Consider the following 24,048-nt stretch of genomic DNA (forward strand, 5'->3'; position numbering starts at 1 on the left):
TTTTAGGCTATTAGGCCTTTTTTGAATAAGAAAAATCTCCTGATGAGCTCCGTCAGTGATGTGTATGGAGCGAAACGCGTAGAGAGAGATCAGACCATAAAAGGAATTATGACATGAGAAATTGAATAGTCTCTAGGCACCGTGGAGATCCCCAGATAAGTGATTCATCTCATTGCTGAAAATTATGAAATATGTTTATATGACCATTTTACATTAGGGCCATAATTAGGGCAAGCCGCCGAGGAGTGGGGGCACCGAAAAATTAAGGGTGTACTCCATTGGCCAGGAAGGAGAAAGACGGAGGGAAAGCTCAGATTGGGTACTAATTGTACGTACTTTTGTGTTCTGGGTGCCAGATAATTGAGGTGGTCTTTTTTCATTTGTAGAGACCAGACCTCTAAAAAATGATATAGGACATTGAATATTTACTAGGCACTTTTAAGATCTTTGAAAGAACATGAGTATAAGTTAATGAGTCTTTTGAGCTTTTCCATGACCATATACTTTTTCCTCAACCAGGACAGGAAGGGCAAAATTTAGGGTGAGCCGCCGAGGAGTGGGGGCACTCAAAAAATAAGGGTGTGCTCCATTGGCCAGGCAGGAATGAGACGAAGGGATAGTCCATATCAGGTACCAAAGTGATTGCACATGTACCGGATGCATTGAGGTGTCGGAGACTCAGGTGGTCTGTATCACTATAGAGATTTGTTTTTTGCTATAATTGAGAGGGAGAGAGAAGGGACATACAAGGGCTAGCCGCCGAGGAATGGGGGCATCGTATAAATAAGGATGTACTCCATTGACAGGTAGGGACAGTCCTTGTGAGGGTATTAATAAGGACATCTATAAGTGATTGATTCCCCTCAAGCCTTGATAGATATTTCAAAAGGAAGTGTATTTATTTCCTAGACCTATCCATCCCTCAAGAGTCTATAGTATAGTGATTCAGACAACCTTTTTAAGGTTTCAATGTGTGTATTTTTGTTTGTCCTTGTTTGAAGAATTTTAAAGATGTATAAATAAAAAGGTATATTTTAGTACAAATTGAAAAAGCAGGTTAAGTCTGATAGAATAAACGGCGTAGTGGCAAAAAAATTCCAAACGCCAAAATTACGTTTTTTGGTCGCCGCAAGTTTTACGCAAAATGCAATAACAGGCGATCAAAACGTAGCATCTGCGCAAAAATGCTACCATTAGAAACATCAGCTCGAGACGCAAAAAATAAGCCGTCACTGAGCCATAGATCCCAAAAAATAAGAACGCTACGTGTTTCGGAAAATGGCGCAAAACGTGCGCCACTTTTATTGGACAAACTTGTGAATTTTTTTTAACCCCTTAGATACAAGTAAACCTATACATGTTTGGTGTCTACAAACTCGCACCGACCTCAGGTATCATACCCACACATCAGTTTTACCATATAGTGAACACCGTGAATAAAACATCCCAAAAACTATTATGCCATCACACTTTTTTTGCAATTTTTCCACACTTGGAATTTTTTTGCTGCTTTCCAGTACACCATATGGTAAAACTTATGGTTTCATTTAAAAGTACAACTTGTCCCGCAAAAAACAAGCCCTCATATGGCAAGATTGACGGAAAAATAAAAAAGTTACGGCTCTCGGAAGAAGGGGAGCAAAAAGCAAAAACGGAAAGTGCCCCGGGGCTGAAGGGGTTAATGATAGGTTAACTGTGTGACTGTATAAATATTTCTGGACCCAACTATATACAGGCATTGCATAATGTGTACATTTACGGATGAAAATATCTTTCATCTCACATGAACATAACCCATACCTTTTTGCCAGTGGATCTCCCAAGGAAAGGATAAGTGTAGACTTTCTAATGGTATAATATAGTATATGATCCTTTAATGAACAATTTCATGTTTTAAATTTGTATTTCCTGTGACTTCCATCAGACTCATTCTCGATAATGTCACTGACAGCCGCTAGGCCTCATACATATTATCTGGCTGCAGGCTACTGTGTTGGGAAATTAATTTTATCTAATAATCCAAATTGCATTGCTTGCTTATTAAGAAGTAAATTGCACGCCTTGTTTTGTTAGCGTCTCCTGCTTCTACTTCAATTAGACTAGCATTGTGTTTTCTATTCTCAGAGGACAGTACAAAAAAATGCAAAATATGTGTGTTTGGCAAATAAAATCTGCCCTGTGGACAAAAGACGGAGAAATCGATGTCAGTATTGCAGATTTCAGAAATGTCTAAATGTTGGCATGGTTAAGGAAGGTAAGAGTTCCCTGAAATGTTATCTAGCTGATTTGTAGCACACTATGTATTATAATGAGCTTATCATTAGCTTTATTTGAGATTTGTATTGCATTTATGTTCTTACTATTATTAGTATTTTATTGGACAGATAAAATGAAGTCATAAGTATTACAAACTTGTCTACATACTGAAGATATAACATGTAATAAAATGTTATTGTAGCACTATTATATTATAATCCAATTTATTATTCATTATTTACACAGTGTTCCAGGGTTTTTCCAGGCTGAAAAGTCCACTTTAAAAGGAACCTATCACCAGGTTCCCTTTAATATATACATTTATTTACCTAAAAGTATTAGCATTTTATAAGAACACTTTGATAACTTTATTATTAACAAGTGTAGATTGTTAAAATGTATCCAAATCCAGTGATGTATGCACCATATTACAGATCTGTATCTTATATCTTTATTTAGTTGTTAGAACAGATAGCCTTAAAGGAAGAAGAGGACGACTGCCTTCTAAACCAAAGAGTCCATGTCATCAGGAATTATCACAACCAAATCTGCCATCTGCTCCAGTGAGTATGCTGGATGCACTGGTTCAAGCGATAGTAGACTCTGCCCCAAGAGAACTCGACTACTCCACAGTAAGAAAGCTTCAACCATTACCCTCTCATAACATGTACACATTGTGAACCTCAATCAGGAAAGGGTACAAGATTTCACTAAGTAGTAGATTAAAACAGAACAAGTATATGATTTGTTTATCACTAATCCTAAAGGCTACATACAACATACATTTACAATAATCTTTTATCATGAAAGTGAACTATCAAGTGAGCTGATATTTTTGTATCAGAACCTACACTATATGGACAAAAGTATTGTGTCACACCTCTTAATCATTTAATTCAGGTTTTCAGTCAGTCTCATTGTCAATTTTCACAATTGTATAAATTCAAGCACCTTCCCATGCAGTCTGCCTTTACTAAGATTTGTGAACATCATTCTAAAGGAAAAGAATATGGATGTCACTACACCATGTGCAGAATTATTAGGCAAGTTGTATTTTAGAGGATTTTTTTATTATTGATCAATAACTATGTTCTCAATCAACCCAAAAGACTCATAAATATCAAAGCTTAATATTTTTGGAAGTTGGAGTGGGTTTTTTTTAAATTTGGCTATCTTAGGAGGATATCTGTTTTTGCAGGTAACTATTACTGTGCAGAATTATTAGGCAATTTAATAAAAACCAAATATATTCCCATCTCACTTGTTTATTTTCATCAGGTAAACCAATATAACTACACAAAATTTAGAAATAAACGTTTCTGACATTCAAAAACAAAACCCCCAAAAATTAGGGACCAATATAGCCACCTTTCTTTATGATGACACTCAACAGCCTACAATCCATACATTCTGTCAGTTGCTTGATCTGTTTACAATCAACATTGTGTGCAGCAGCCACCACAGCCTCCCAGACACTGTTCCTGGAGGTGTACTGTTTTCCCTTCCTGTAGATCTCACATTTTATGACGGACCACAGGTTCTCTATGGGGTTCAGATCAGGTGAACAAGGGGGCCATGTCATTATTTTTTCATCTTTTAGACCTTTACTGGCCAGCCACGCTGTGGAGTAGTTGGATGCATGTGATGGAGCATTGTCCTGCATGAAAATCATGTTTTTCTTGAACAATTCCGACTTCTTCCTGTACCACTGCTGGAAGAAGTTGTCTTCCAGAACCTGGCAGTAGGTCTGGGAGTTGAGCTTCACTCCATCCTCAACCCGAAAAAGTCCTACAAGTTCATCTTTGATGATATCAACCCATACCAGTACCCCACCTCAACCTTGCTGGCGTCTGAGTCAGAGTGGAGCTTTCTGCTCTTTACTGATCCAGCCTCTGGCCCATCCATCTGGGCCCATCAAGAGTCCCTCTCATTTCATCAGTCCATAAAACCTTTGAAAAATCAGTCTTAAGATATTTCTTGGCCCAGTCTTGACGTTTTATCTTATTATTCTTATTCAAAAGTGGTGGTTTTTCAGCCTTCCTTACCTTGGCCTTGTCCATGAGTATGGAACACCTTGTGCTTTTTCATACTCCAGTAACGTTGCAGCTCTGAAATATGGCCAAACTGGTGGCAAATGGCATCTTGGCAGCCTCCCGCTTGATTTTCCTCAATTCATGGGCAGTTATTTTGCGCCTTTTTTGCCCAACACGCTTCTTGCGACCTTGTTGGCTATTTGCCTTGAAATGCATGATTGATCGGTGATCACGCTTCAAATGTTTTGCAATTTTAAGACTTCTGCATCCCTCTGCAAGACATCTCACAATTTTGGATTTTTTAGAGCCTGTCAAATCTCTCTTCTGACTCATTTTGCCAAAGGAAAGGAAGTTGCCTAATAATTAAGCACCTTATATAGGGTGTTGATGTCATTACACTCCACCCCTCATTACAGAGCTGCACATCACCTGATTTGCTTAATTGGTAGTTGGCTCTCAGGCCTATACAGCTTGCAGTAGGACAACATGTATTAAAATTATCATGTGATCACAATACTCATTTGCCTAATAATTCTGCACACATTGTATTACAACAAATCAGCTTGAGAAATGTATTGTTTTCTGATTTTTTTCACGATCAACTATGAGTTGTAGTATTATAAAAAGGAAGTATTTGGTGTCTACAGATATCTAAAGTTACAAAGTGGCTCTTGCATTAACATTAGAAAAAAAACTGTCCTGCACATCACCAATGATGTTGCCAAGTTAGATGAAATTGTGTAAAAAATGCTGCCACTGAACCCTGGAGCGGTGGAGATATTCGATGGAGTGAAGAGGTACGGTACGTTTCGGTCTTTCAGTCTCATAGTCAAGTCCAGGTGTGGAGAGTGCCAGCACCTTTTATATTCTAAGGTCTGGGATGTTGTTCTCAACCAATAGAACATGTCAATTTCCAAATGGGTCTGATGATTTAACTATGTGACTATGTAGTACAAGTGGAGAACTGGTAAGGCTGTACCTTTTCTCACTTTACTGCTGTCAGAGTGCCACATAAAGGAAGATTGGATGAAGTTAGGATTCTGGAAGATAAGCATGGCTATGGATATGGGAGACTGTAGCATGACATACAGTAGGTGAAATAGTAAAATTAAATATATTTCTAAATGCTGTTGACAAGAGCTTCTCAACAGATGTTGATAATAATAATAATATAATAATAATAATAATAATCCATCCAATCCATATAGGCAAAGAAATCAAACCATAGATGTCCATATATTAAGTTTTGTTTAATAATGAGAAATCACACCACCAAAAAGTATGGCACATGCTTACTAAAATTTGTTTAATACTTCATACCTTTGTTGGTGATGACAGCTTTGAAGACGCCTTCTGTATGGAGAAACAAGTCTCATGCATTGCTCAGGTGTGATTTTGGCCCATTTTCCCACACAAACATGCTTCAAATTCTGAAGGTTCTGTGTGCTCCTTCTATGAACTCTGAGCTTTCGTTCCTTCCATAAATTCTCTATTGGACTCAGGTTAGGTGATTTTAGCACCTTTATTTTCTTTCTCTGAGACCAATTGAAAGTATCCTTGACTGTGTATTTGGAATCATTGTTTAGCTGAAATGTCCACCCTTGTTTACATTTTACCATCCTGGTAGATGCCAGTAGATTTTTATAAAGAATGTCTCAGTACATTTGTCCATTCATCCTTCTTTTAATTACATGAAGTTTGCCAGTTCTGTATTCTGGAAACAACCATACACAATGATGTTCCCATCTCTAAACTTCACTTTGCTAGGGTGTTTTGGGGGGGTTATATGCAGTGCCTTTTGGCATCCAAACATGGTGTGCATTATGGCATCCAAAGAGTTCACGTTTTGTCTTATCTGACCAGACTATATTCTCCCAGTATTTTATTAGCGAGTCTAAATGTTGTTGAGCAAGCTTTAAACACACTTGAACATGCTTTTTGTTCAGCATTGGAGTCTTTCTTAGTTAGCGTGCATACAGGCCATGGAGGTTCAGTGTATTACTTATTGTTTTCTTTGAAACAGTTGTACCTACTGATTCCAGGTGGTCCTTGCCTCTTGGAGAACTCTTCTGATAATTTTCACTCCTCTATCTGAAATCTTTCGGAGAGCACCTCATTGTGGCCGGTTTATGATGAAGTGTTCTTTCCACTTCTAGATTATGGCCGCTACAGTGCTCACTGGAGCCTTAAGTAGTTTAGAAATTTTTCTGTAACCAATACCATCAGTATGTTTTGCAACAGTAAGATTGTGACATTCTTGAGACAGCTCACTGGTTTTACCCATCAGAGATGTTTCTTGAGTGGAACCTTGGAAATGAGACACCTTTTTATAGGCTCTCAGGTGAACTAGGTAATATTATTTTTTACTAAGTGGTAGGATAGCTTTCTAATTACTGATAGATTTAAGCCGATGTCATGACTTTTTGCAGCACTCTTTCTTCATGGGTTCAATATTTTCCCTGTGTAATTTCTTATTATTACACATACCTTAATGTATGGACATCTATGATTAGATTTCTTTACCTGTGTGGTTGGATGGGTTGTTTCCAACATCTTGTGAGAAATTTATGCCAATAGACTTTTAGAACTATATTTACTTTATTTATCATGGAGAATTTTTAAATGTGAAAATCATCTAAACTTCTCTATTAGGGTCAGGGCTCTAAATACGGATGGACCTGGGCCTTCCAGTTATGATATAATGCCATGTGCTTGCTTGTGAGGATCCAGTATTCTAAAATTTGTTGGTAGGAGCAATATCAGACAATAGGATTAGCATATTAGCATAGAGTGGAATGCTTTCCCAGTTTTAAGAGAGCAATGGCAGCCTTGTATAGAGAAAGTGGTAGGTATGCAACTGGTTATCTTTTTGATATATTTCTAATAGTAGTGGAGCTTAAGACTGCAAATTTCTTCTAGAATTCCCCAGGTAATTTATTAGGACCCGGGTTTTTCACATTTCCAAGAGATAAAAAGGCATCAACAACTTCATCTTATTATGGATTATCTTGAAAAGTTTGCTGTTCAAATGTAATTGTGAACAAAGCTATGGTATTGTCAGGCTTTCTAGTATATTGTGTGGGTGTGTGAGCTATATAGGTATGATAGTTACAGCAAAAGTGCTTAGAATGTGGTCTGGGGACGAAATCCTACCATCATCCATTCCCATTTTACATGTGACAGTTGGTGGGCACCTCTGTAGATAGATAAACTAGCATTTACTTCAATAGCCTCCATACTGAAATATTTTTTGTTTCCAAAACAAGATCTGCGTGTTTGATATGTCTATATGTAGGTTGCAAACTGTTGCCTGGCATTGCAAGCAGCACCATGAGCGGTTGCCATACATACACCCTCTGAGACTTCACTTCAGGCTACTAAGCCTCCACAGTATTTTGATGTATGTTTAATTGTATTAATAATACCCATCAGTTGACTTGTAATAAACGCCTTGATGGCATCCCAATCTATTAAGGGATTGACTTTTTTAGCTGTTCCCCATTTACACTAGAAAAACTCCTTGCTGCTGGCAAATATTTCATGCTCCTGCAGAAAAAGTAGGAGCCAGTATGGATTTAATTTCTAGCTAGGAGATCTGCATAGCCCCAGTTTAGTTGTAGCAGCCTGGGAGAGTGGTCTGACATCTAAATTGTTATACATTGTCCTGTATACATTGTATCACTGTTAAATAAGGAAGTAGATTAGAAATTATTACCATGAAATCAAAATGGGGTGCCGACATATGAATAATGGAAAAGCAAGTATATTCATTAATTATAGGTTATAGTGTTTGCATGCATCCATGATGTTAGTTTTATGCAGTAATTTGGCCTGAGTGGTCGGAATTTACATCATTGCAGAACCGTTAGGATCAATCCAAAGTCGGTCTGCATAACTATCTAAGGTCATCTAGCCATATTACTCAAGTACCTGGAAAGTCTGAGTAATAACAAAGTATATATTTTACTATAGATGGTCTTGCAAAAGATGGAATATACAATGCCACTATGATTAGTTGACACATCATGAATTGCAAAATGACAAAACTGCCAGGCTGATTTATTTTAAGTTCTAACATTTTACAAAATTCTATCTTTCTATCCAGTCCAATTTACAAGATCCACCTGTACCATCAGTGAGGTAGGTAATTTGAGTAGGGATAATATCTGGGCCTCTCAGTGAAAGGAAGTCTTCAGGCATAACAAGAAATGTTGGGTAACTGTCTGCAATCAACTTTGAAAGAACAGTTTGAGAAAATTCTTTTTCTATTTTTGATTGACTTTGCCCTAGTACACAAAGTATGTTTCATAAAGGTGTGGTTGTGTGAGCTTGGGGTAGAATTAATTGACTGGCCTGTAAAGAGTTATGATCTCAACCCTATTGAACACAAGTGGTATGAACTAGAATGGAGATTGCGAGCCAGGCCCTCTTGACCATCATCACGTTTTAATGTCTCAAGTGCTCTTCTGGATGAATGGTCAAAAATTCCCACAGACATACTCCAAAATGTTGTAGAAAGAGTGGAAGTTGTCATGATGTGACTGTAGAAAAGCGGGGGACAGGGGCTTCTATGCCGTCACTCATGCTAGGGATCCCTAGACTATCACTAACCTCAAGGTTACCCCTAATGGTGCAGATACCTGAGTCCCGAAACTGGCTAAGCTCCTGACCAGAACTGATCTAATTCCCCCCTCCCACCAGGATAGGAAGGGGCAGGAGAAATGGGAACACACATTAAGGCAGACAGGGGAAAATCAAAACTCTGACATACTGCAAACACACAGGAATTAACAATGAGAGACTCAGGAGAAAAGCAATAGCAGGAAGGTAGTCACAAAACGACATCAAGGGTTAACTTCACAATTGCACACAGCAACAAGTACTACAACTACTAGTTAGTCTGGATCACAACATCTCACCAGACCACCTAACATAAACTATAGCTAGCATTAATGGAACTGTCCAGCCAGCATATATAGGAGGGGAGCAGATGTGATTGGTTCCCCCACAACATGTGATCAAAGATGTCTCACAAGCAGACCAGATGAGAAACTGTGGAAAGAAAAGCGCAATAGGGTCTTACCCCAAAAGGGGAGGAAGATATGTAATAAAAACACACTCACCTATAATGGTTGTGCCAGTCACAACCACTATACAGGCATATATAAGATCCAGGTCCAGGCAGCAGTCCCAAAGTTGGCTGATAACAGAGAGTGATAGAAGAAGGGTCTTAATTCCGCGCCAAGGACTCAATGGATCCAGGAAGAGATTAATGCTTCTTTAATAACATGCACAAGTCTACGCGTTTCTGGAGACACAGCTCCCTTCATCAGGACATTGGCAAGAGAACATCAAATCTGGTTTCAAGTGAGATGGTGAAGTATAAAAGCATGCAATGATGTCATAGGAAACACCCATCCTGAAAAAAAACTTTGAAAGCGGGCGGGATCCAGATCATTCTAGAAATCTGTATGTTCAAACAGTTCCCTGAATATTGAATTATGATCAAAAAAAGTTATATACACTTCTACTAACATACAGTAAATATGTACAATAATCCTGACAAAAGAAAAAACAAAATAAATATATAATATATAATAAATACTGAACGACATACACAGGGTTAGAACCTGGTGTAAAAGAAAGAAAAACAGCACGATTTCATGGAGGAGCAGAGACATCAACCACAGGACTACCGCCCCGAGTCGTAATTTATCATAGTCCTAAGGTAGTTTTCCTATTAGGCAGGCAGCCTAAGGGTATAATGGTGGAGCTCAAATTGCTGTCAAGGAATTGCTAGAAGAGAGCGGAAGGCCGAGGGCTATGTGTGGAGTATATTGTGGAACCTTCCGTACGGAGCTAGTGACAGAGAGGTGAACAAAGTTCAGAGGCGTGGGGGAAAAAAAACACAACCAACGTACGCCTGTGCAGACTGGTGCTCAGAAAAAGCAGGCAAAAATCAGAGAGACACAGTGTCTAACATATAAAAACTCGGGGGATATATATTCACTGGGGGAAAAACTTTATATTGGATGGACCACGGTCAAAAAACAGCTCATCTATAATGAAAAAATGGAGCAAGTTTTTTTATATATATATATTTTTATATTTATTCGGAAGTGTGTGTCCGATGTAATAGTATATAGGAATACATCACAAATATAGCTCTTATTACTATTTAAATTATGTGGTTAGGGGGGGTGAAAAACGACAAGGGGCAAACTAAGTTTGAACCTCATTCAAACTATAATAAGTCCAATTACTGGAGGAGGGGGATGATCATAATGTAAAAGACTGGATAAGGGAGAAAAAAAAACAAAAAACCTCATAGTGTAAGAAGGAAAAGTGGTTAAAAATATATATATATATATATATATATATATATATATATATATATATATATATATATATATATATACTAATTTTTATTACGACAATTAAAAACTAGGAAGCATCTCTGTATTTAAAAACAATTCACCCTAAAAAATTATTTGAAAAAAATATATAGATATATAAAAAAATATAAAAAATGGTTTAAGACATATATAAAAAAATGTTGTGGAATCATTAATAAATAAGTGAAAATTAAGTCCTTGGCGCGGAATTAAGACCCTTCTTCTATCACTCTCTGTCACAAGCAGACCAGCAGAGATTAACTCTTGCTAGCCTGCCTACGAACTACCATCTATTGGTCGATACCCCGAGTCAGCCTGCAGTGATTTCAGACCTCATAGAAGTTATCAGGCAGAGTGTTTTAATCACTCTTAGTCGACGGCCATGCTGAATTCATTGTGCCTGACCTCGTCGGATCGCAGACATTACTTATTTTTACTTCTTGCCTAAAATACATAAACACCCCACCAACCCCCCTGGCTGCCCCATTATATCTGGCAAAGAATCAATAACATGTAATTTATCACACTACGTCGATTTATTCTTACAGAAATATGTCCTGGAGTTAACGTCTTATTTAAAGGACATTCATCCCAAGTTATTAGTGAGCTGAAAGCTTTGGCACCATTCAAGGGTTGTGTTACGGTTGCTGTGGCTCTGGAGACTATGGCCAGATTTCTTGCTACTGCACATGTGCAAGCGCTGGAGACTAAGTCCTATCTTGGAGCCATTGCACATGTGCGGGTGACATCATCGCTGACACGAGGTCACATGTCTCTGACACCTTCTAAGCTGATTGGCCACTGGTCATGTGCTTGTGACACGTGGTCACATGTCTCTGACACCTTCTATGCCGATTGGTCGCTGGTCATGTGCTTGTGACGCTTTGCTCGGTGATAGGCCAGCGTGACGTCATTGCTGTAATTCTGGCAGCGGATTGGCTCTGGTGTCCTCCATCTTGGATGAGACACAGAGTCTATATAAGACCCTGACGCATGCCGCCCGGCGCTCAGTCCTCTTGGTTCATGCATGAGGGTAGACGCCCTGTGCACGTCCCTCTAGGCATCTCTCTGTCTATGTTAGGTGAGCGCTACCGGCAGGGTAGCGTTCTTATACCTTACAGCTTCGGCTGCAGTCCGTATCCTTACCTCTTAGTGGAGCGGACATAGGCGGGTGCCTGAGGCACATGGTCCGGCTGGGCCTTGTGATTCTACTCGTAGGTGGACGTTGCCGCCAGGGTAACGTTCCTTATACTGCGTCTGGCAGTTGTTCGTATCCTCGCACACTAGGGGAGCGAACAGAGGTAGGAGCTTTGTGCGGCTTATGCTGCTGTCCGTCTCCTGGCACCACTAGAAGAGCGGACCTAGGCAGGTGCCATATCTAGTGGTTCGTGTCCTCGCACACTAGTGGAGCGAACGCAGGTAGGAGCTTTGTGCGGCTTACGCTGCTGACCGTCTCCTGGCACCACTAGAGGAACGGACCTAGGTAGGTACCATTTCACACTCACTGCTTTTGTCTCTGTGATCTTTAACAGAGACCATTCCACACACCCTCCAAGTAAGGGAGGAATTGCTTTATTTTCTAATTATATTCCTCTGTGAGTTTAACAGAGGTATTGCACTCTGCACTTGTGCTATTATTTTTTACAGTGGCACACTTATATACCCCTTATCCTCTGCCATAGTCTGCAGCAGAGTCTTTGCACGGTGGACCCTGACTGTCTGACATTCCTTTAGGTTTTATTATCAGACAGCCCCCCGTAACATTAGGACTGAGCCAAGGGTCTGGCAGTTATGGCAGAATATCAGCAGTTACACCGTTACATACAAGTACTTGAGTCGCGGCTCAAGAGTATAGAGGATAAACCTCAGACCATGGTGACATCTGCACATGATCCTCGACTTGCTCTGCCAAACAGATATTCTGGCGATGCCAGATCATGTTGTGGTTTCATTAGTCAGTGTCAGATACACCTAGAGGTCAACTCTTCTCGCTTCTCTACGGAGAGGTCCAGAGTAGGCTTTATCATCTCCTTACTTCAGGACAAAGCCTTAGAATGGGCGACTCCCTTATGGGAGCGCTCTGATGTGGTTACTCTGAGACATCAAGACTTTCTTGATGCTCTTAAAGCGGTATTCATTGGTCCGCAGGTTACCCATGATGCGGCCCTGAGAATCTTAGATCTATCTCAGGGTTTGTTATCCACTAGTTCTTATGCCATTGCTTTTAGAACTCTGGTGGCAGAACTAGATTGGCCAGAGAAGGTGTTGATTCCTATCTTCTGGAGAGGGTTGGCAGGCTATGTCAAGGATGCCCTTGCTACTCGTGAGGTTCCTGCTTCTCTGGAGGACTTGATCAGAGTAGCAACGAGGATCGACGTACGCCATAGGGAACGTAGACTCGAGGTCTCTTCCTCACGCCCTAAGCATCGGGCTATTCCAGTTGTTGAGGGTCCACTACCATCTTCCTCAGCATCTGAAACATCTCCCACTCCTATGGAGTTAGGTCATACGTCCTCCAGACTACGCAAGTCTGGTCCTCCTCTATGTTACGTATGTCGTCAGGCTGGGCACTATGCCAACAAGTGTTCTAGTCGTCAGGGAAACTCCCAGGCCTAGTAACCATTAGAGGAGGGTTACTAGAGACGTCTGCTGCACCCTCTAAGTGTAGTATCCCAGGTCAGCTCTCATTCTCTGAGAATACATGGCCTATTATGGCTTTTGTGGATTCCGGAGCTGACGGGACTTTTGTGTCCTCAGGATTTGTAAAGGGACACAATATTCCCTCTATCATGTTAGAGGCGCCTATTCCTGTCCGTGTTGTTAATGGGACTATGTTGTCTGACTCCATTACATTGAGGACAGTTCCCTTGCGCCTTTCCCTGCCTCAGGGTCACATAGAGGAGATTTCTTTTCTTGTTTTGCCTGAGGGTATAGACGACGTCCTTCTGGGTCTCCCATGGCTTCGGACTCATGCTCCTCACATTGACTGGGAGTCCGACAGCATTATTAGTTGGGGTTCGAAATGTCAGTCCCGATGTCTTCCCTTACCACCTAAGGTCGTTGCGGTTGCATCAACTGATCTCTCTCCCATACCTACACCCTATTTGGATTTCGCTGACGTGTTCTCCAAACAGGGTGCTGAGGTTCTTCCACCCCATAGGCCGTATGACTGTGCCATAGACCTTATCCCAGGTTCGGTTCTACCTAAGGGCAGGGTTTACCCCCTGTCGATACCTGAGTCGGAGGCCATGTCGACCTATATAAGAGAGAGTTTAGAGAAGGGGTTCATTCGTAAGTCTGTCTCTCCCGCGGGAGCTGGGTTTTTCTTTGTTCGGAAGAAAGAGGGTGATTTGCGTCCCTGCATAGATTACAGGGGTCTCAACGCAATCACAATAAAGAACAAATACCCGTTACCTTTAATTTTGGAGCTCTTTGACAGACTGAGGGGAGCTCAGGTGTTTACGAAGTTGAATCTGCGCGGTGCGTATAACTTGGTACAAATTCGAGAGGGTGACGAATGGAAGACCGCTTTTAACACCCGAGATGGTCACTATGAATACCTCGTCATGCCTTTTGGTTTATGTAATGCACCCGCAGTATTTCAGGACTTCGTAAACGATGTGTTCAGGGATTTACTGTTATCCTCCGTCGTGGTGTATCTGGACGACATCCTGATTTTTTCTCCTGATCGGAGACTCATCGTCAGGATGTCGTTCGTGTCCTTTCCCGTTTAAGGGAGCACTCTTTGTTTGCTAAACTCGAAAAATGTGTATTCGAGCAGTCATCCTTGCCTTTTTTGGGCTACATTATCTCACAAGAGGGTCTGGCTATGGATCCTGCGAAGCTCTCTGCTGTCCTGGAATGGTCCGAACCTCATTCCTTGAAGGCGGTGCAACGCTTCTTAGGATTCATAAATTATTACAGGCAGTTCATACCCCATTTCTCTACTTTGGTGGCCCCTTTGGTGGCCTTGACTAAGAAAGGTGCTAATCCAAAAGTCTGGTCTACTGAGACATCCCAGGCTTTTGAGGCAGTAAAAAGACACTTTTCAACTGCTCCCGTTCTTCAAAGACCCGATGAGAATAAGCCTTTCCTCTTGGAGGTTGATGCCTCTTCAGTGGGTGCTGGTGCGGTCTTGTATCAAAAAAACGGTGCAGGTAGAAAAAGGCCGTGTTTCTTCTTTGCTAAAACCTTTTCACCGGCAGAGAGAAACTATACCATTGGGGATAGGGAACTGCTCGCCCTGAGATTAGCCTTGGAGGAGTGGCGTCACTTGCTGGAAGGAGCGAAACATCCTTTCCAGGTCCATACAGACCATAAGAATCTGACGTACTTACAAACCGCTCAGCGTCTGAATCCTCGCCAAGCCCGCTGGTCCTTGTTTTTTCTCCCGCTTTCACTTCTCCATCAACTATCTGTCTGGGAGTAAAAATAACAAGGCAGACGCTCTGTCTCGCTCTATGGTTTCTACCCAGGAAGAGATTGACGAACCTCGTCTTATCCTTCCCTCCAGGGTTTTTCATACGCTCTCCCCTGTGACGTTAGACCAAATCCCACCGGGCAAGACCTTTGTGCCGCCTGATCGACAGAATGATATACTGTCGTGGGCCCACACCTCAAAGGTGGGTGGGCATTTTGGTATTAGGCGGACACGAGAGTTACTGGAGAGGTGGTATTGGTGGCCACACTTAGCCAGCCACGTCAAGAGATATGTCGGTTCCTGCTACTCGTGTGCTCGCAACCGTCCATTACGGCAGAGACCGGCTGGGCTCTTGCATCCTTTACCAGTGCCAGATAGACCATGGGAGGTGGTAGGCATGGACTTTGTGGGTGATCTTCCGTGTTCACAGGGACATAGATTTGTGTGGGTCATTACGGACCATTTCTCCCGGATGGTTCATCTCGTACCGTTATCGAGAATACCGTCTTCCAGGGTACTAGCCAAACTATTCCTCAAGCATGTCTTTAGGCTTCACGGGATTGCAGATCGTATCATTTGTGATAGAGGCCCACAATTTGCTTCCCGTTTCTGGCGAGATCTTTGTAGCCTTCTGCAAATTGAGTTGAATCTCTCTTCGGCATACCATCCGGAGACCAATGGTTTGGTTGAGCGTACCAATCAATCCATGATTATATACCTTCGACACTTTGTTGCTGAGAACCACGATAACTGGTCCTCCCTCCTACCCTGGGCAGAATTTGCCCTTAACAATTCACTGGCTGAGGCCACTGGGCAGACACCATTCGTACTCAATAATGGGCAACACCCTAGGGTACCGGTACCGTTTCCCGCTGCTGCACCTTCTCCTCTTGTGGCCGAATGGGCAACTAATGCCAGAGAGGTTTGGGATCGGACTCAAGAGTCGATCCAAGCAGCTAAGGACCGTATGAAGACGGTGTCCGATCGGTTTCGTCACCCGGCTCCTGTCTTTTCTCCAGGGGATTTTGTGTGGCTCTCTGCAAAACACGTGAAACTTAGAGTGAGCTCTGTCAAATTTGCTCCTCGCTTCCTGGGTTCTTATGAGGTTCTTTGACAGGTAAATCCTGTAGTCTACCAATTGAAGTTACCCGTCCATCTTAGGATCCATGACAAATTCCATGTTTCACTGCTAAAGCCGGCTATTTTACCTCACGCTCGTGAAGTGCACTCTCCTGCCTCTGATTCCTCTCGCTCTAGCTATGAGGTACGAGCCATAGTTGGTTCTAAGATGGTTAGAGGGCGCAGGTTCTTCTTGATAGATTGGGAGGGCTATGGCCCAGAACATCGCTCTTGGGAGCCTGAGGAGGCTGTCCATGCTCCCGACTTAGTTGCCGATTACCTGCGTTGCCGGGAGGGAGGCCCTTGAGGGGGAGGTACTGTTACGGTTGCTGTGGCTCTGGAGACTATGTCCGGATTTCTTGCTACTGCACATGTGCAAGCGCTGGAGACTAAGTCCTATCTTGGAGCCATTGCACATGTGCGGGTGACATCATCGCTGACACGAGGTCACATGTCTCTGACACCTTCTATGCCGATTGGTCGCTGGTCATGTGCTTGTGACGCTTTGCTCAGTGATAGGCCAGCGTGACGTCATTGCTGTAATTCTGGCAGCGGATTGGCTCTGGTGTCCTCCATCTTGGATGAGGCACAGAGTCTATATAAGACCCTGACGCACGCCGCCCGACGCTCAGTCCTCTTGGTTCATGCATGAGGGTAGACGCCCTGTGCACGTCCCTCTAGGCATCTCTCTGTCTATGTTAGGTGAGCGCTACCGGCAGGGTAGCGTTCTTATACCTTACAGCTTCGGCTGCAGTCCGTATCCTTACCTTTAGTGGAGCGGACATAGGCAGGTGCCTGAGGCACATGGTCCGGCTGGGCCTTGTGATTCTACTCGTAGGTGGACATTGCCGCTAGGGTAACGTTCCTTATGCTGCGTCTGGCAGTTGTTCGTATCCTCGCACACTAGGGGAGCGAACAGAGGTAGGAGCTTTGTGCGGCTTATGCTGCTGTCCATCTCTTTTGCACCACTAGAAGAGCGGACCTAGGCAGGTGCCATGTCTAGTGGTTCGTGTCCTCGCACACTAGTGGAGCGAACGCAGGTAGGAGCTTTGTGCGGCTTACGCTGCTGTCCGTCTCCTGGCACCACTAGAGGAACGGACCTAGGTAGGTGCCATTTCACACTCACTGCTTTTGTCTCTGTGATCTTTAACAGAGACCATTCCACACACCCTCCAAGTAAGGGAGGAATTGCCTTATTTTCTAATTATATTCCTCTGTGAGTTTAACAGAGGTATTGCACTCTGCACTTGTGCTATTATTTTTTACAGTGGCACACTTATATACCCCTTATCCTCTGCCATAGTCTGCAGCAGAGTCTTTGCACGGTGGACCCTGACTGTCTGACATTCCTTTAGGTTTTGTTATCAGACAGCCCCCCGTAACAGGTTGCCTCATTATTACAATGGATGTCTCCTCACTATACAGCAACATTCAACACTCCTTGGGGATAGCCGCTGTCAAACATTTGGAAAGAGACCCCTTAATGCAGGTTGAACAGAAAGAATTTTTGTTAACAGCCATTGAATTTATTTTAACGAACAATATTTTTACTTTTGAGACCGGCCCCTATAGGCAGAAGAGGGGCTGTGCGATGGGGACGAGATTCGCCCCCAGTTATGCGAACCTGTTCATGGGGGCTTTTGAGTCATCCCACATCGTGCTTTCCGCCCTGTCATTGGGTTGGTTGGTCTACTACCGACGCTTTATAGACGACCTGTTCCTAATATGGAGGGGGTCTCAAGCTGAAGCCAATCAATTTATTTCTCAGCTCAATGAAAATTTCTGGGGTCTCACCTTTACTGCTGCAATTTCTCCCCTTGCCCTCCAGTTTTTGGACCTGATGGTGAGGTTGGATGATGTTGGGGGGGTGTCCACGTCGACCCATTTTAAACCAACAGATGTCAACAGCTATCTGAAGTTTGACAGTGGACACCTCCCTAGTTGGATAACCAATATCCCATACGGACAATACTGGAGGAAGAATTGCACCGGGGATGGTGATTTCTTCCAGGAATCCAGCCTCATGCGGAGGAGGTTCAGTCAAAAAGGCTATCCATTAGGATTATTAAATGATGCGTTCAGTAAGACAAAACATCTCACCCAGGACCTTTGCATCAATAAGATGCAAGAAAAAAAGCAGCAGATAGCTAAGATTAGTGAAAATGATAAATCGAACCCTCGAAAATGGAGCCTAATTACCACGTTCTGTAAATCTAGAACCCAAATTCATAAACTCCTTGAGAAGTACTGGTTCATCCTCAAAGGGGACCCGGTATTCCAAGATCAGATTCCCCCCAAGCCCTCCATCATTTACCGGAGGAATATAAATTTGAAAAATTTGGTAGCACCTAGTAATCCCACCCTTACAGCTTTACCATATAAAACCACCACTAATTTTAATAAAAATGGTAACTTCCGGTGCAACACGCCCAGATGTATGTGCTGTGGAGTTATTGAAGACAAAATCACTTGTTTTATATCCCGGACCACAAATGCTCTCTTCCCCATTCAATTCCACTTAGACTGTCAAAGCACCTATGTAATCTATTTACTCGAGTGCACATGCGGTCTGCAATATGTAGGCCGCACAGTGCAAACAATGCCCGCCAGGCTTAATAAACACAGGGCGAATATCAAAAATGGTTTTCAGCAACACAGTCTATCTCGACATTTTCTCACCATACACCATAAGGACCCTAAACAACTGAGACTGATAATCATTGATCATATAGAGAATTCTGGGTCCGATTTGGTTTGAGAAACTTATCAAACGTGAAAGCTACTGGATTTTCAAATTGGGAACCCTACACCCAGAGGGCCTTAATTTGACAATTGAAAATGTGGCTAAACATTGATAGATTTTTTTTTTTCTCATTTTTTCCAAGGGAATCACAGCACCTATTGTGCTGACCAGTCTATTTGGTTTTAATGTGTGGGAATTCACCATTAGGTATTATCAAAATTAAATGGATTTCAATTTTTCCTCTGAATATACTCCTATTTCACATATACTGATTTTTCTCTGAATATACCCCTACTCCATATATACCGGTTTTTATTTTATCCTTTTGTATATCTCTTCCAGTGTGAATCTTTAATAATCTCTTGTTCCTATGTTTCTGTATGTTACAAAAAATTGTGTTTTAAATTTTAAGATAAGAAGGTAGATAATTATAATTTTAATATGAGTATAATTTTATGATTATTTTAATACCAATATTGACGGTTTATCTTTTAATCTTATTCTCATTATATATAACTTTTAAACTGTTTCAATAACACAAATGATAGAGTTTTCAGTGTGACACACCAAGGGTTAATGGTTTGGAATGTCACTGGCCAATGGTGTTACACCTGCCCCTTTAAATGATACTCTCCACACTTCGTTTTTTATATCCACCTGACGAAGATATTGTGTATATTGAAACGCGTTGTGGCTTTGATAAAACAAAACTTACTAAACGATTTTGTGGCCTCCATAGCACTCTATTAGACCATGATTCACTTTTATTATTACTTAGTTTGAGGCCTGGCAAGTACCAGCATGGGAGACTGGGTGGGAATCCACGGTTTCTCAACTCAGGTCGACAGTCATGCTGAAAAAAGAGTGTTTTAATCAGTAGTCTGAGCAGATCCCGTCGCCGCCATGACAGTCAGAAATGTATCAAAAAACCTCTGTGTGACAGTAGGTGTTTCATTACTTTTGTCCATATAGTTTACCTAGACGTAAAAAAAGTAGACATTACCATCGATAGTACACATAAATGCTGATATGCATCTATTAATTCGGGCTTTCGTAGTGACTTTATAAATAGTTGTTGGTACTGGAAAGTTTGAATTTGTGTGTCTCAGAAACAGCTCTAAAACAGTCTACATCTTTTATAGGAATGATGCAAAAAAAAAAAAAAAATAATTAGTGGGTATAAATTCTGTTTCAATTAGAAAGGTCAGAGAAAAATTACCTGATTGGTTCAAGCTGATAGCTATGGAATAGCAATTTAATATGAACTCCAGCATTTGAATTTTTAAAATATACGATAAGTCACCATCAATATTCTGCTATATAATTTATTTATTCTTACTTCAGTTAGATTATATTTGCACCACTTCATTTTAATAGGTTGGTTCATGTGATCCTTAGTCTGACAATCTGTTTGGAACATCCACTAATTTGTGGACTGTATGTCAATCTCTGACCTCCTATAAACTACAAGATGACATAATCAGTTGCTAAATCCCTCCTGACATCTCTCATACTCCTCCATGTCCATGTGTATTTATGTGTAGTTAGCTACAAAAATAGGTGATGACTTAGAAAACTGTCAAGCATGCACACTTTGAACAGCAGGCAGTCCTGGCTCATGCTGTGCGCAGCGAAACCCAGGACACTGATGAGCTGTAACGTCAGGAACAGGTCTTGTGGTGTGCAGCGTGAGCCGGGAGTGGCTGCTGTTCAAAGTCTGTGGAGCTTCATTTTCAGGCTCCATAGCCTTTGATCTATGTAATCGAGGAATGTTGTGGGAAGCACTGAACTACGTCTCCTTTTTCACAATTTTTTTTTTACTTTTTCTTTGAAAGACATTTATAACCTCAACTAGAAGGTGGCCCGATTCTAACGTATCTGGTATTCTAGAACTTATTGTTTAGTTAATGTATGATTTTTGTTATATATATAGATGTTGTTGTGTGTAGTTGCCAAGTGTTTGTGTAGGGCGCTGTAAATGTTCTGGGTGTTGTCTGGTTGTGGGGGTGTGTGAGAGCGGTGTTGTTTGTGTGTTGCGTTGTGTGTTGCGTTGTTTGTGGAGCGCTGTGTGTCTGCAGCGTTGTGTGTGTGTGTGGTGCTGTGTGTGTTGCGCAGTTTGCGTGGGTGAGTGTATGTGTTTTGGGGGAGGTATGTTTTGTGCAGAGTTTGTGTGTTGGAGGATTAGTCCTGGGGAGAGAGGAGTATTAATAGGAGGAGTAGTCCTGGGAAGAGAGGAGTATAATAAGAGGAGTAGTCCTGGGGGGAGAGGAGTATAATAGGAGGAGTAGTCCTGGGGGGAGAGGAGTATAATAGGAGGAGTAGTCCTGGGGTGAGAGAAGGATAATAGAAGGAGTAGTCCTGGGTGGAGAGGAGTATAATAGGAGGAGTAGTCCTGGGGGGAGGGGAGTATAATAGGAGGAGTAATCCTGGTGAGAGAGGAGTATAATAGGAGGAGTAATCCTGGTGAGAGAGGAGTATAATAGGAGGAGGAGTCCTGGGGGGAGAGGAGTATAATAGGAGGAGTAGCCCTGCGGGGGAGAGGAGGATAATAGGAGGAGTTGTCCTGGGGAGATAGGAGGATAATAGGAGGAGTAGTCCTGGGGGGAGAGGAGTATAATAGGAGGAGTAGTCCTGGAGGTGACGAGTATAATAGGAGGAGTAGTCCCTGGGGGGAGTGGAGGATAATAGGAGGAGTAGTCCTGGGGGGAGAGGAGTATAATAAAAGGAGTAGTCCTGGGGAAAGAGGAGTATAATAGGAGGAGTAGTCCTGGGGGGAGGGGAGTATAATAGGAGGAGTAATCCTGGGGAGAGAGGAGTATAATAGGAGGAGTAATCCTGGGGAAAGAGTATAATAGGAGGAGTAGTCCTGTGGGGGAGGTGTCTAGTAGGAGGAATAATCCTGGGGGAGAGGAGTCTAATAGGAGGAGTAGGCCTGGGGGAGAGGAGTATAATAGGAGTAGTTCTGGGGGGGAGGTGTCTAATAGGTGGAGTAGTCCTGAGGGGAGGTGTATAGGTGCCCAATGTGTGCGGGGGGCGTGGCCGAGCGGGCAAAGTGTGGGGGGGCGTGGCCGAGCGGGCAAAATGTGCGAGGGGCAGGGCCGAGCAGGCAAAATGTGTGGGGGCGTGGCCGAGCGGGCACAGTGTGCGGGGGCATGGCCGAGCGGGCGCAGTGTGCGGGGGGCGTGGCTGAGCGGGCACAGTGTGCGGGGAGCGTGGCTGAGCGGGCACAGTGTACGAGGGGCGTGGTCAAGCAAGCACAGTGTGCGGGGGGCATGGCCGAGCGGGCAAAGTGTGCGGGGGGCATGGCCGAGCGGGCACAGTGTGCTGGGAGCGTGGCCGAGCAGGCACAGTGTGCGGGGGGCATGGCCAAGTGGGCACAGTGTGCTGGAGGCGTAACCGAGTGGGCACAGTATGCGGGGGCATGGCCGAGCGGGCAAAGTGTGCGGAGGGCGTGGCCGAGCGGGCACAGTGTGCTGGGGGCTTGGCCGAGCAGGCAGTGTGCGGGGGGTGTGGCCGAGCGGGCACAGTATGCGGGGAGTGTGGCCAAGTGGGCACAGTGTGCGGGGGCGTGGCCGAGCGGGCACAGTATGCGGGGGCGTGGCCGAGTAGGCACAGTGTGCGGGGGGCGAGTTCGAGCGAAAACTGTGCGGGGGGCATGGCCAAGTGGGCACAGTGTGCTGGGGGCGTGACCGAGCAGGCACAGTGTCCGGGGGGGCGTTGCCGAGCGGCCAATGCGTGCGAGTAGCGTGGCCGGGCCGAGCCGAGCGGCCAATGCGTGCGGGGCTGCGGGGCCGAGCGGCCAATGCGACGGTTGTCACTGTAATGACGTCATTTTGGAGCAAGACAGACAGACAGAATAAGGCAATTATATATATAGATTATTGGTTTATATATTTATATATCACATGGGAATTAATTATTTCATGATGTTTGTCAATTTCATTTCATTCGATCACGGCTTATATGTACACACATTGTCAAAATTGTTGGTACAACTCGTTTACTGAAAGAAAAACCCACAATGGTAACAGAAATAACTTGAATCTGACAAAAGTAATAATAAATTAAAAATCTATGAAAATGAACAAATGAAAGTCATAGAGAAAAAGAGAAAAGTGGTGTGCAAGAACGAGGGATACACCTTTAGAGAAAATACAAATTTGGTCTTTATTATAAACAAAGTGGACACAAACACTATTAAAACCATTTAAAAAGGCATATAAAGAGCCTCCATATTCTTTGTTTGATCCCTGTAAAGGACAAACACCCCCCTTGCTTTATACAATAGTCACAATATACAGGTAAATTTAGTGCAGGGCTAGGTTAATATGCATACAAACAGGAGTCACTCAGAGGTGCTACTGACATAGGGGTCACACTGAGGCATATCTGAGCCATATTGTGTAGCGCTCTGCACTAACATGCATCAGGCAGGGCTGTGAATACATGAATCTAATGTGTTGCTGACACTCTATGCAAGAGACTGTTACCTGTGGTCTGCATCTATGATACCCATCAGTTATATGGTGCTGCTAGACTGAGGGACCCAGGCACAGCATAACACCTGGTCTGACAATACTGACCTGAGTGTTTAAAATACCGCCTGATGTGTCTCACCGTTATAGGTGAGAAGAAACGCATTGAGGTACTGAGGTCATTAATATGAACAATGCTATAGGCAGTAAAATTTGAACTGCCAGTATTGCCCTATAGAGTTCTATCTACGGAGCTGGGAGTGAAATACAATACTATAGGTGATGATATCACTCCATATATCCCAGCAGCAATCATTGATTTAGCCTGGATAATTGGGTATGAGGATAAGATGAATGCTATAATATCCACCTCATGTGAAAATTAATCTAACCCTGATCCTGGTTAGGGAATGACCACTTAGTGCATAATCCCATATACCTCTTATATATATCTTTGAGGGCCTATTGATAATAGTGACTCTGAGGGATTCGGTTGGCGGCAACTGATCCTAGTGTGTACATTATTTCTATTTAGTATATCAATGAGAGCTATCTGATATTCTTCCCCTTATTATTGGGGTATATTAAATATTGATATACTTTCTCA

The 24,048-nt window shown here is 42.8% G+C and overlaps 1 protein-coding gene across 5 annotated transcripts in view; it reads left to right on the forward strand.

The window, feature by feature from the left end:
- NR4A3 (nuclear receptor subfamily 4 group A member 3) overlaps positions 1 to 24,048 on the forward strand; it is a 310,256-nt gene that overhangs the window by 144,911 nt on the left and 141,297 nt on the right. For 4 of the 5 annotated variants that reach the window (XM_075314955.1, XM_075314959.1, XM_075314956.1 and 1 more), the window contains 2 exons: positions 2,125 to 2,254; positions 2,716 to 2,888. In XM_075314955.1, coding sequence (XP_075171070.1) covers positions 2,125 to 2,254; positions 2,716 to 2,888 — 303 coding nt within the window. The remainder of the gene's footprint in view (positions 1 to 2,124; positions 2,255 to 2,715; positions 2,889 to 24,048) is intronic. The other variant, XM_075314958.1, reaches the window with a different exon arrangement.

The sequence above is a fragment of the Anomaloglossus baeobatrachus genome, chromosome 6 (assembly GCF_048569485.1).
Source record: "Anomaloglossus baeobatrachus isolate aAnoBae1 chromosome 6, aAnoBae1.hap1, whole genome shotgun sequence".
Taxonomy (NCBI): domain Eukaryota; kingdom Metazoa; phylum Chordata; class Amphibia; order Anura; family Aromobatidae; genus Anomaloglossus; species Anomaloglossus baeobatrachus.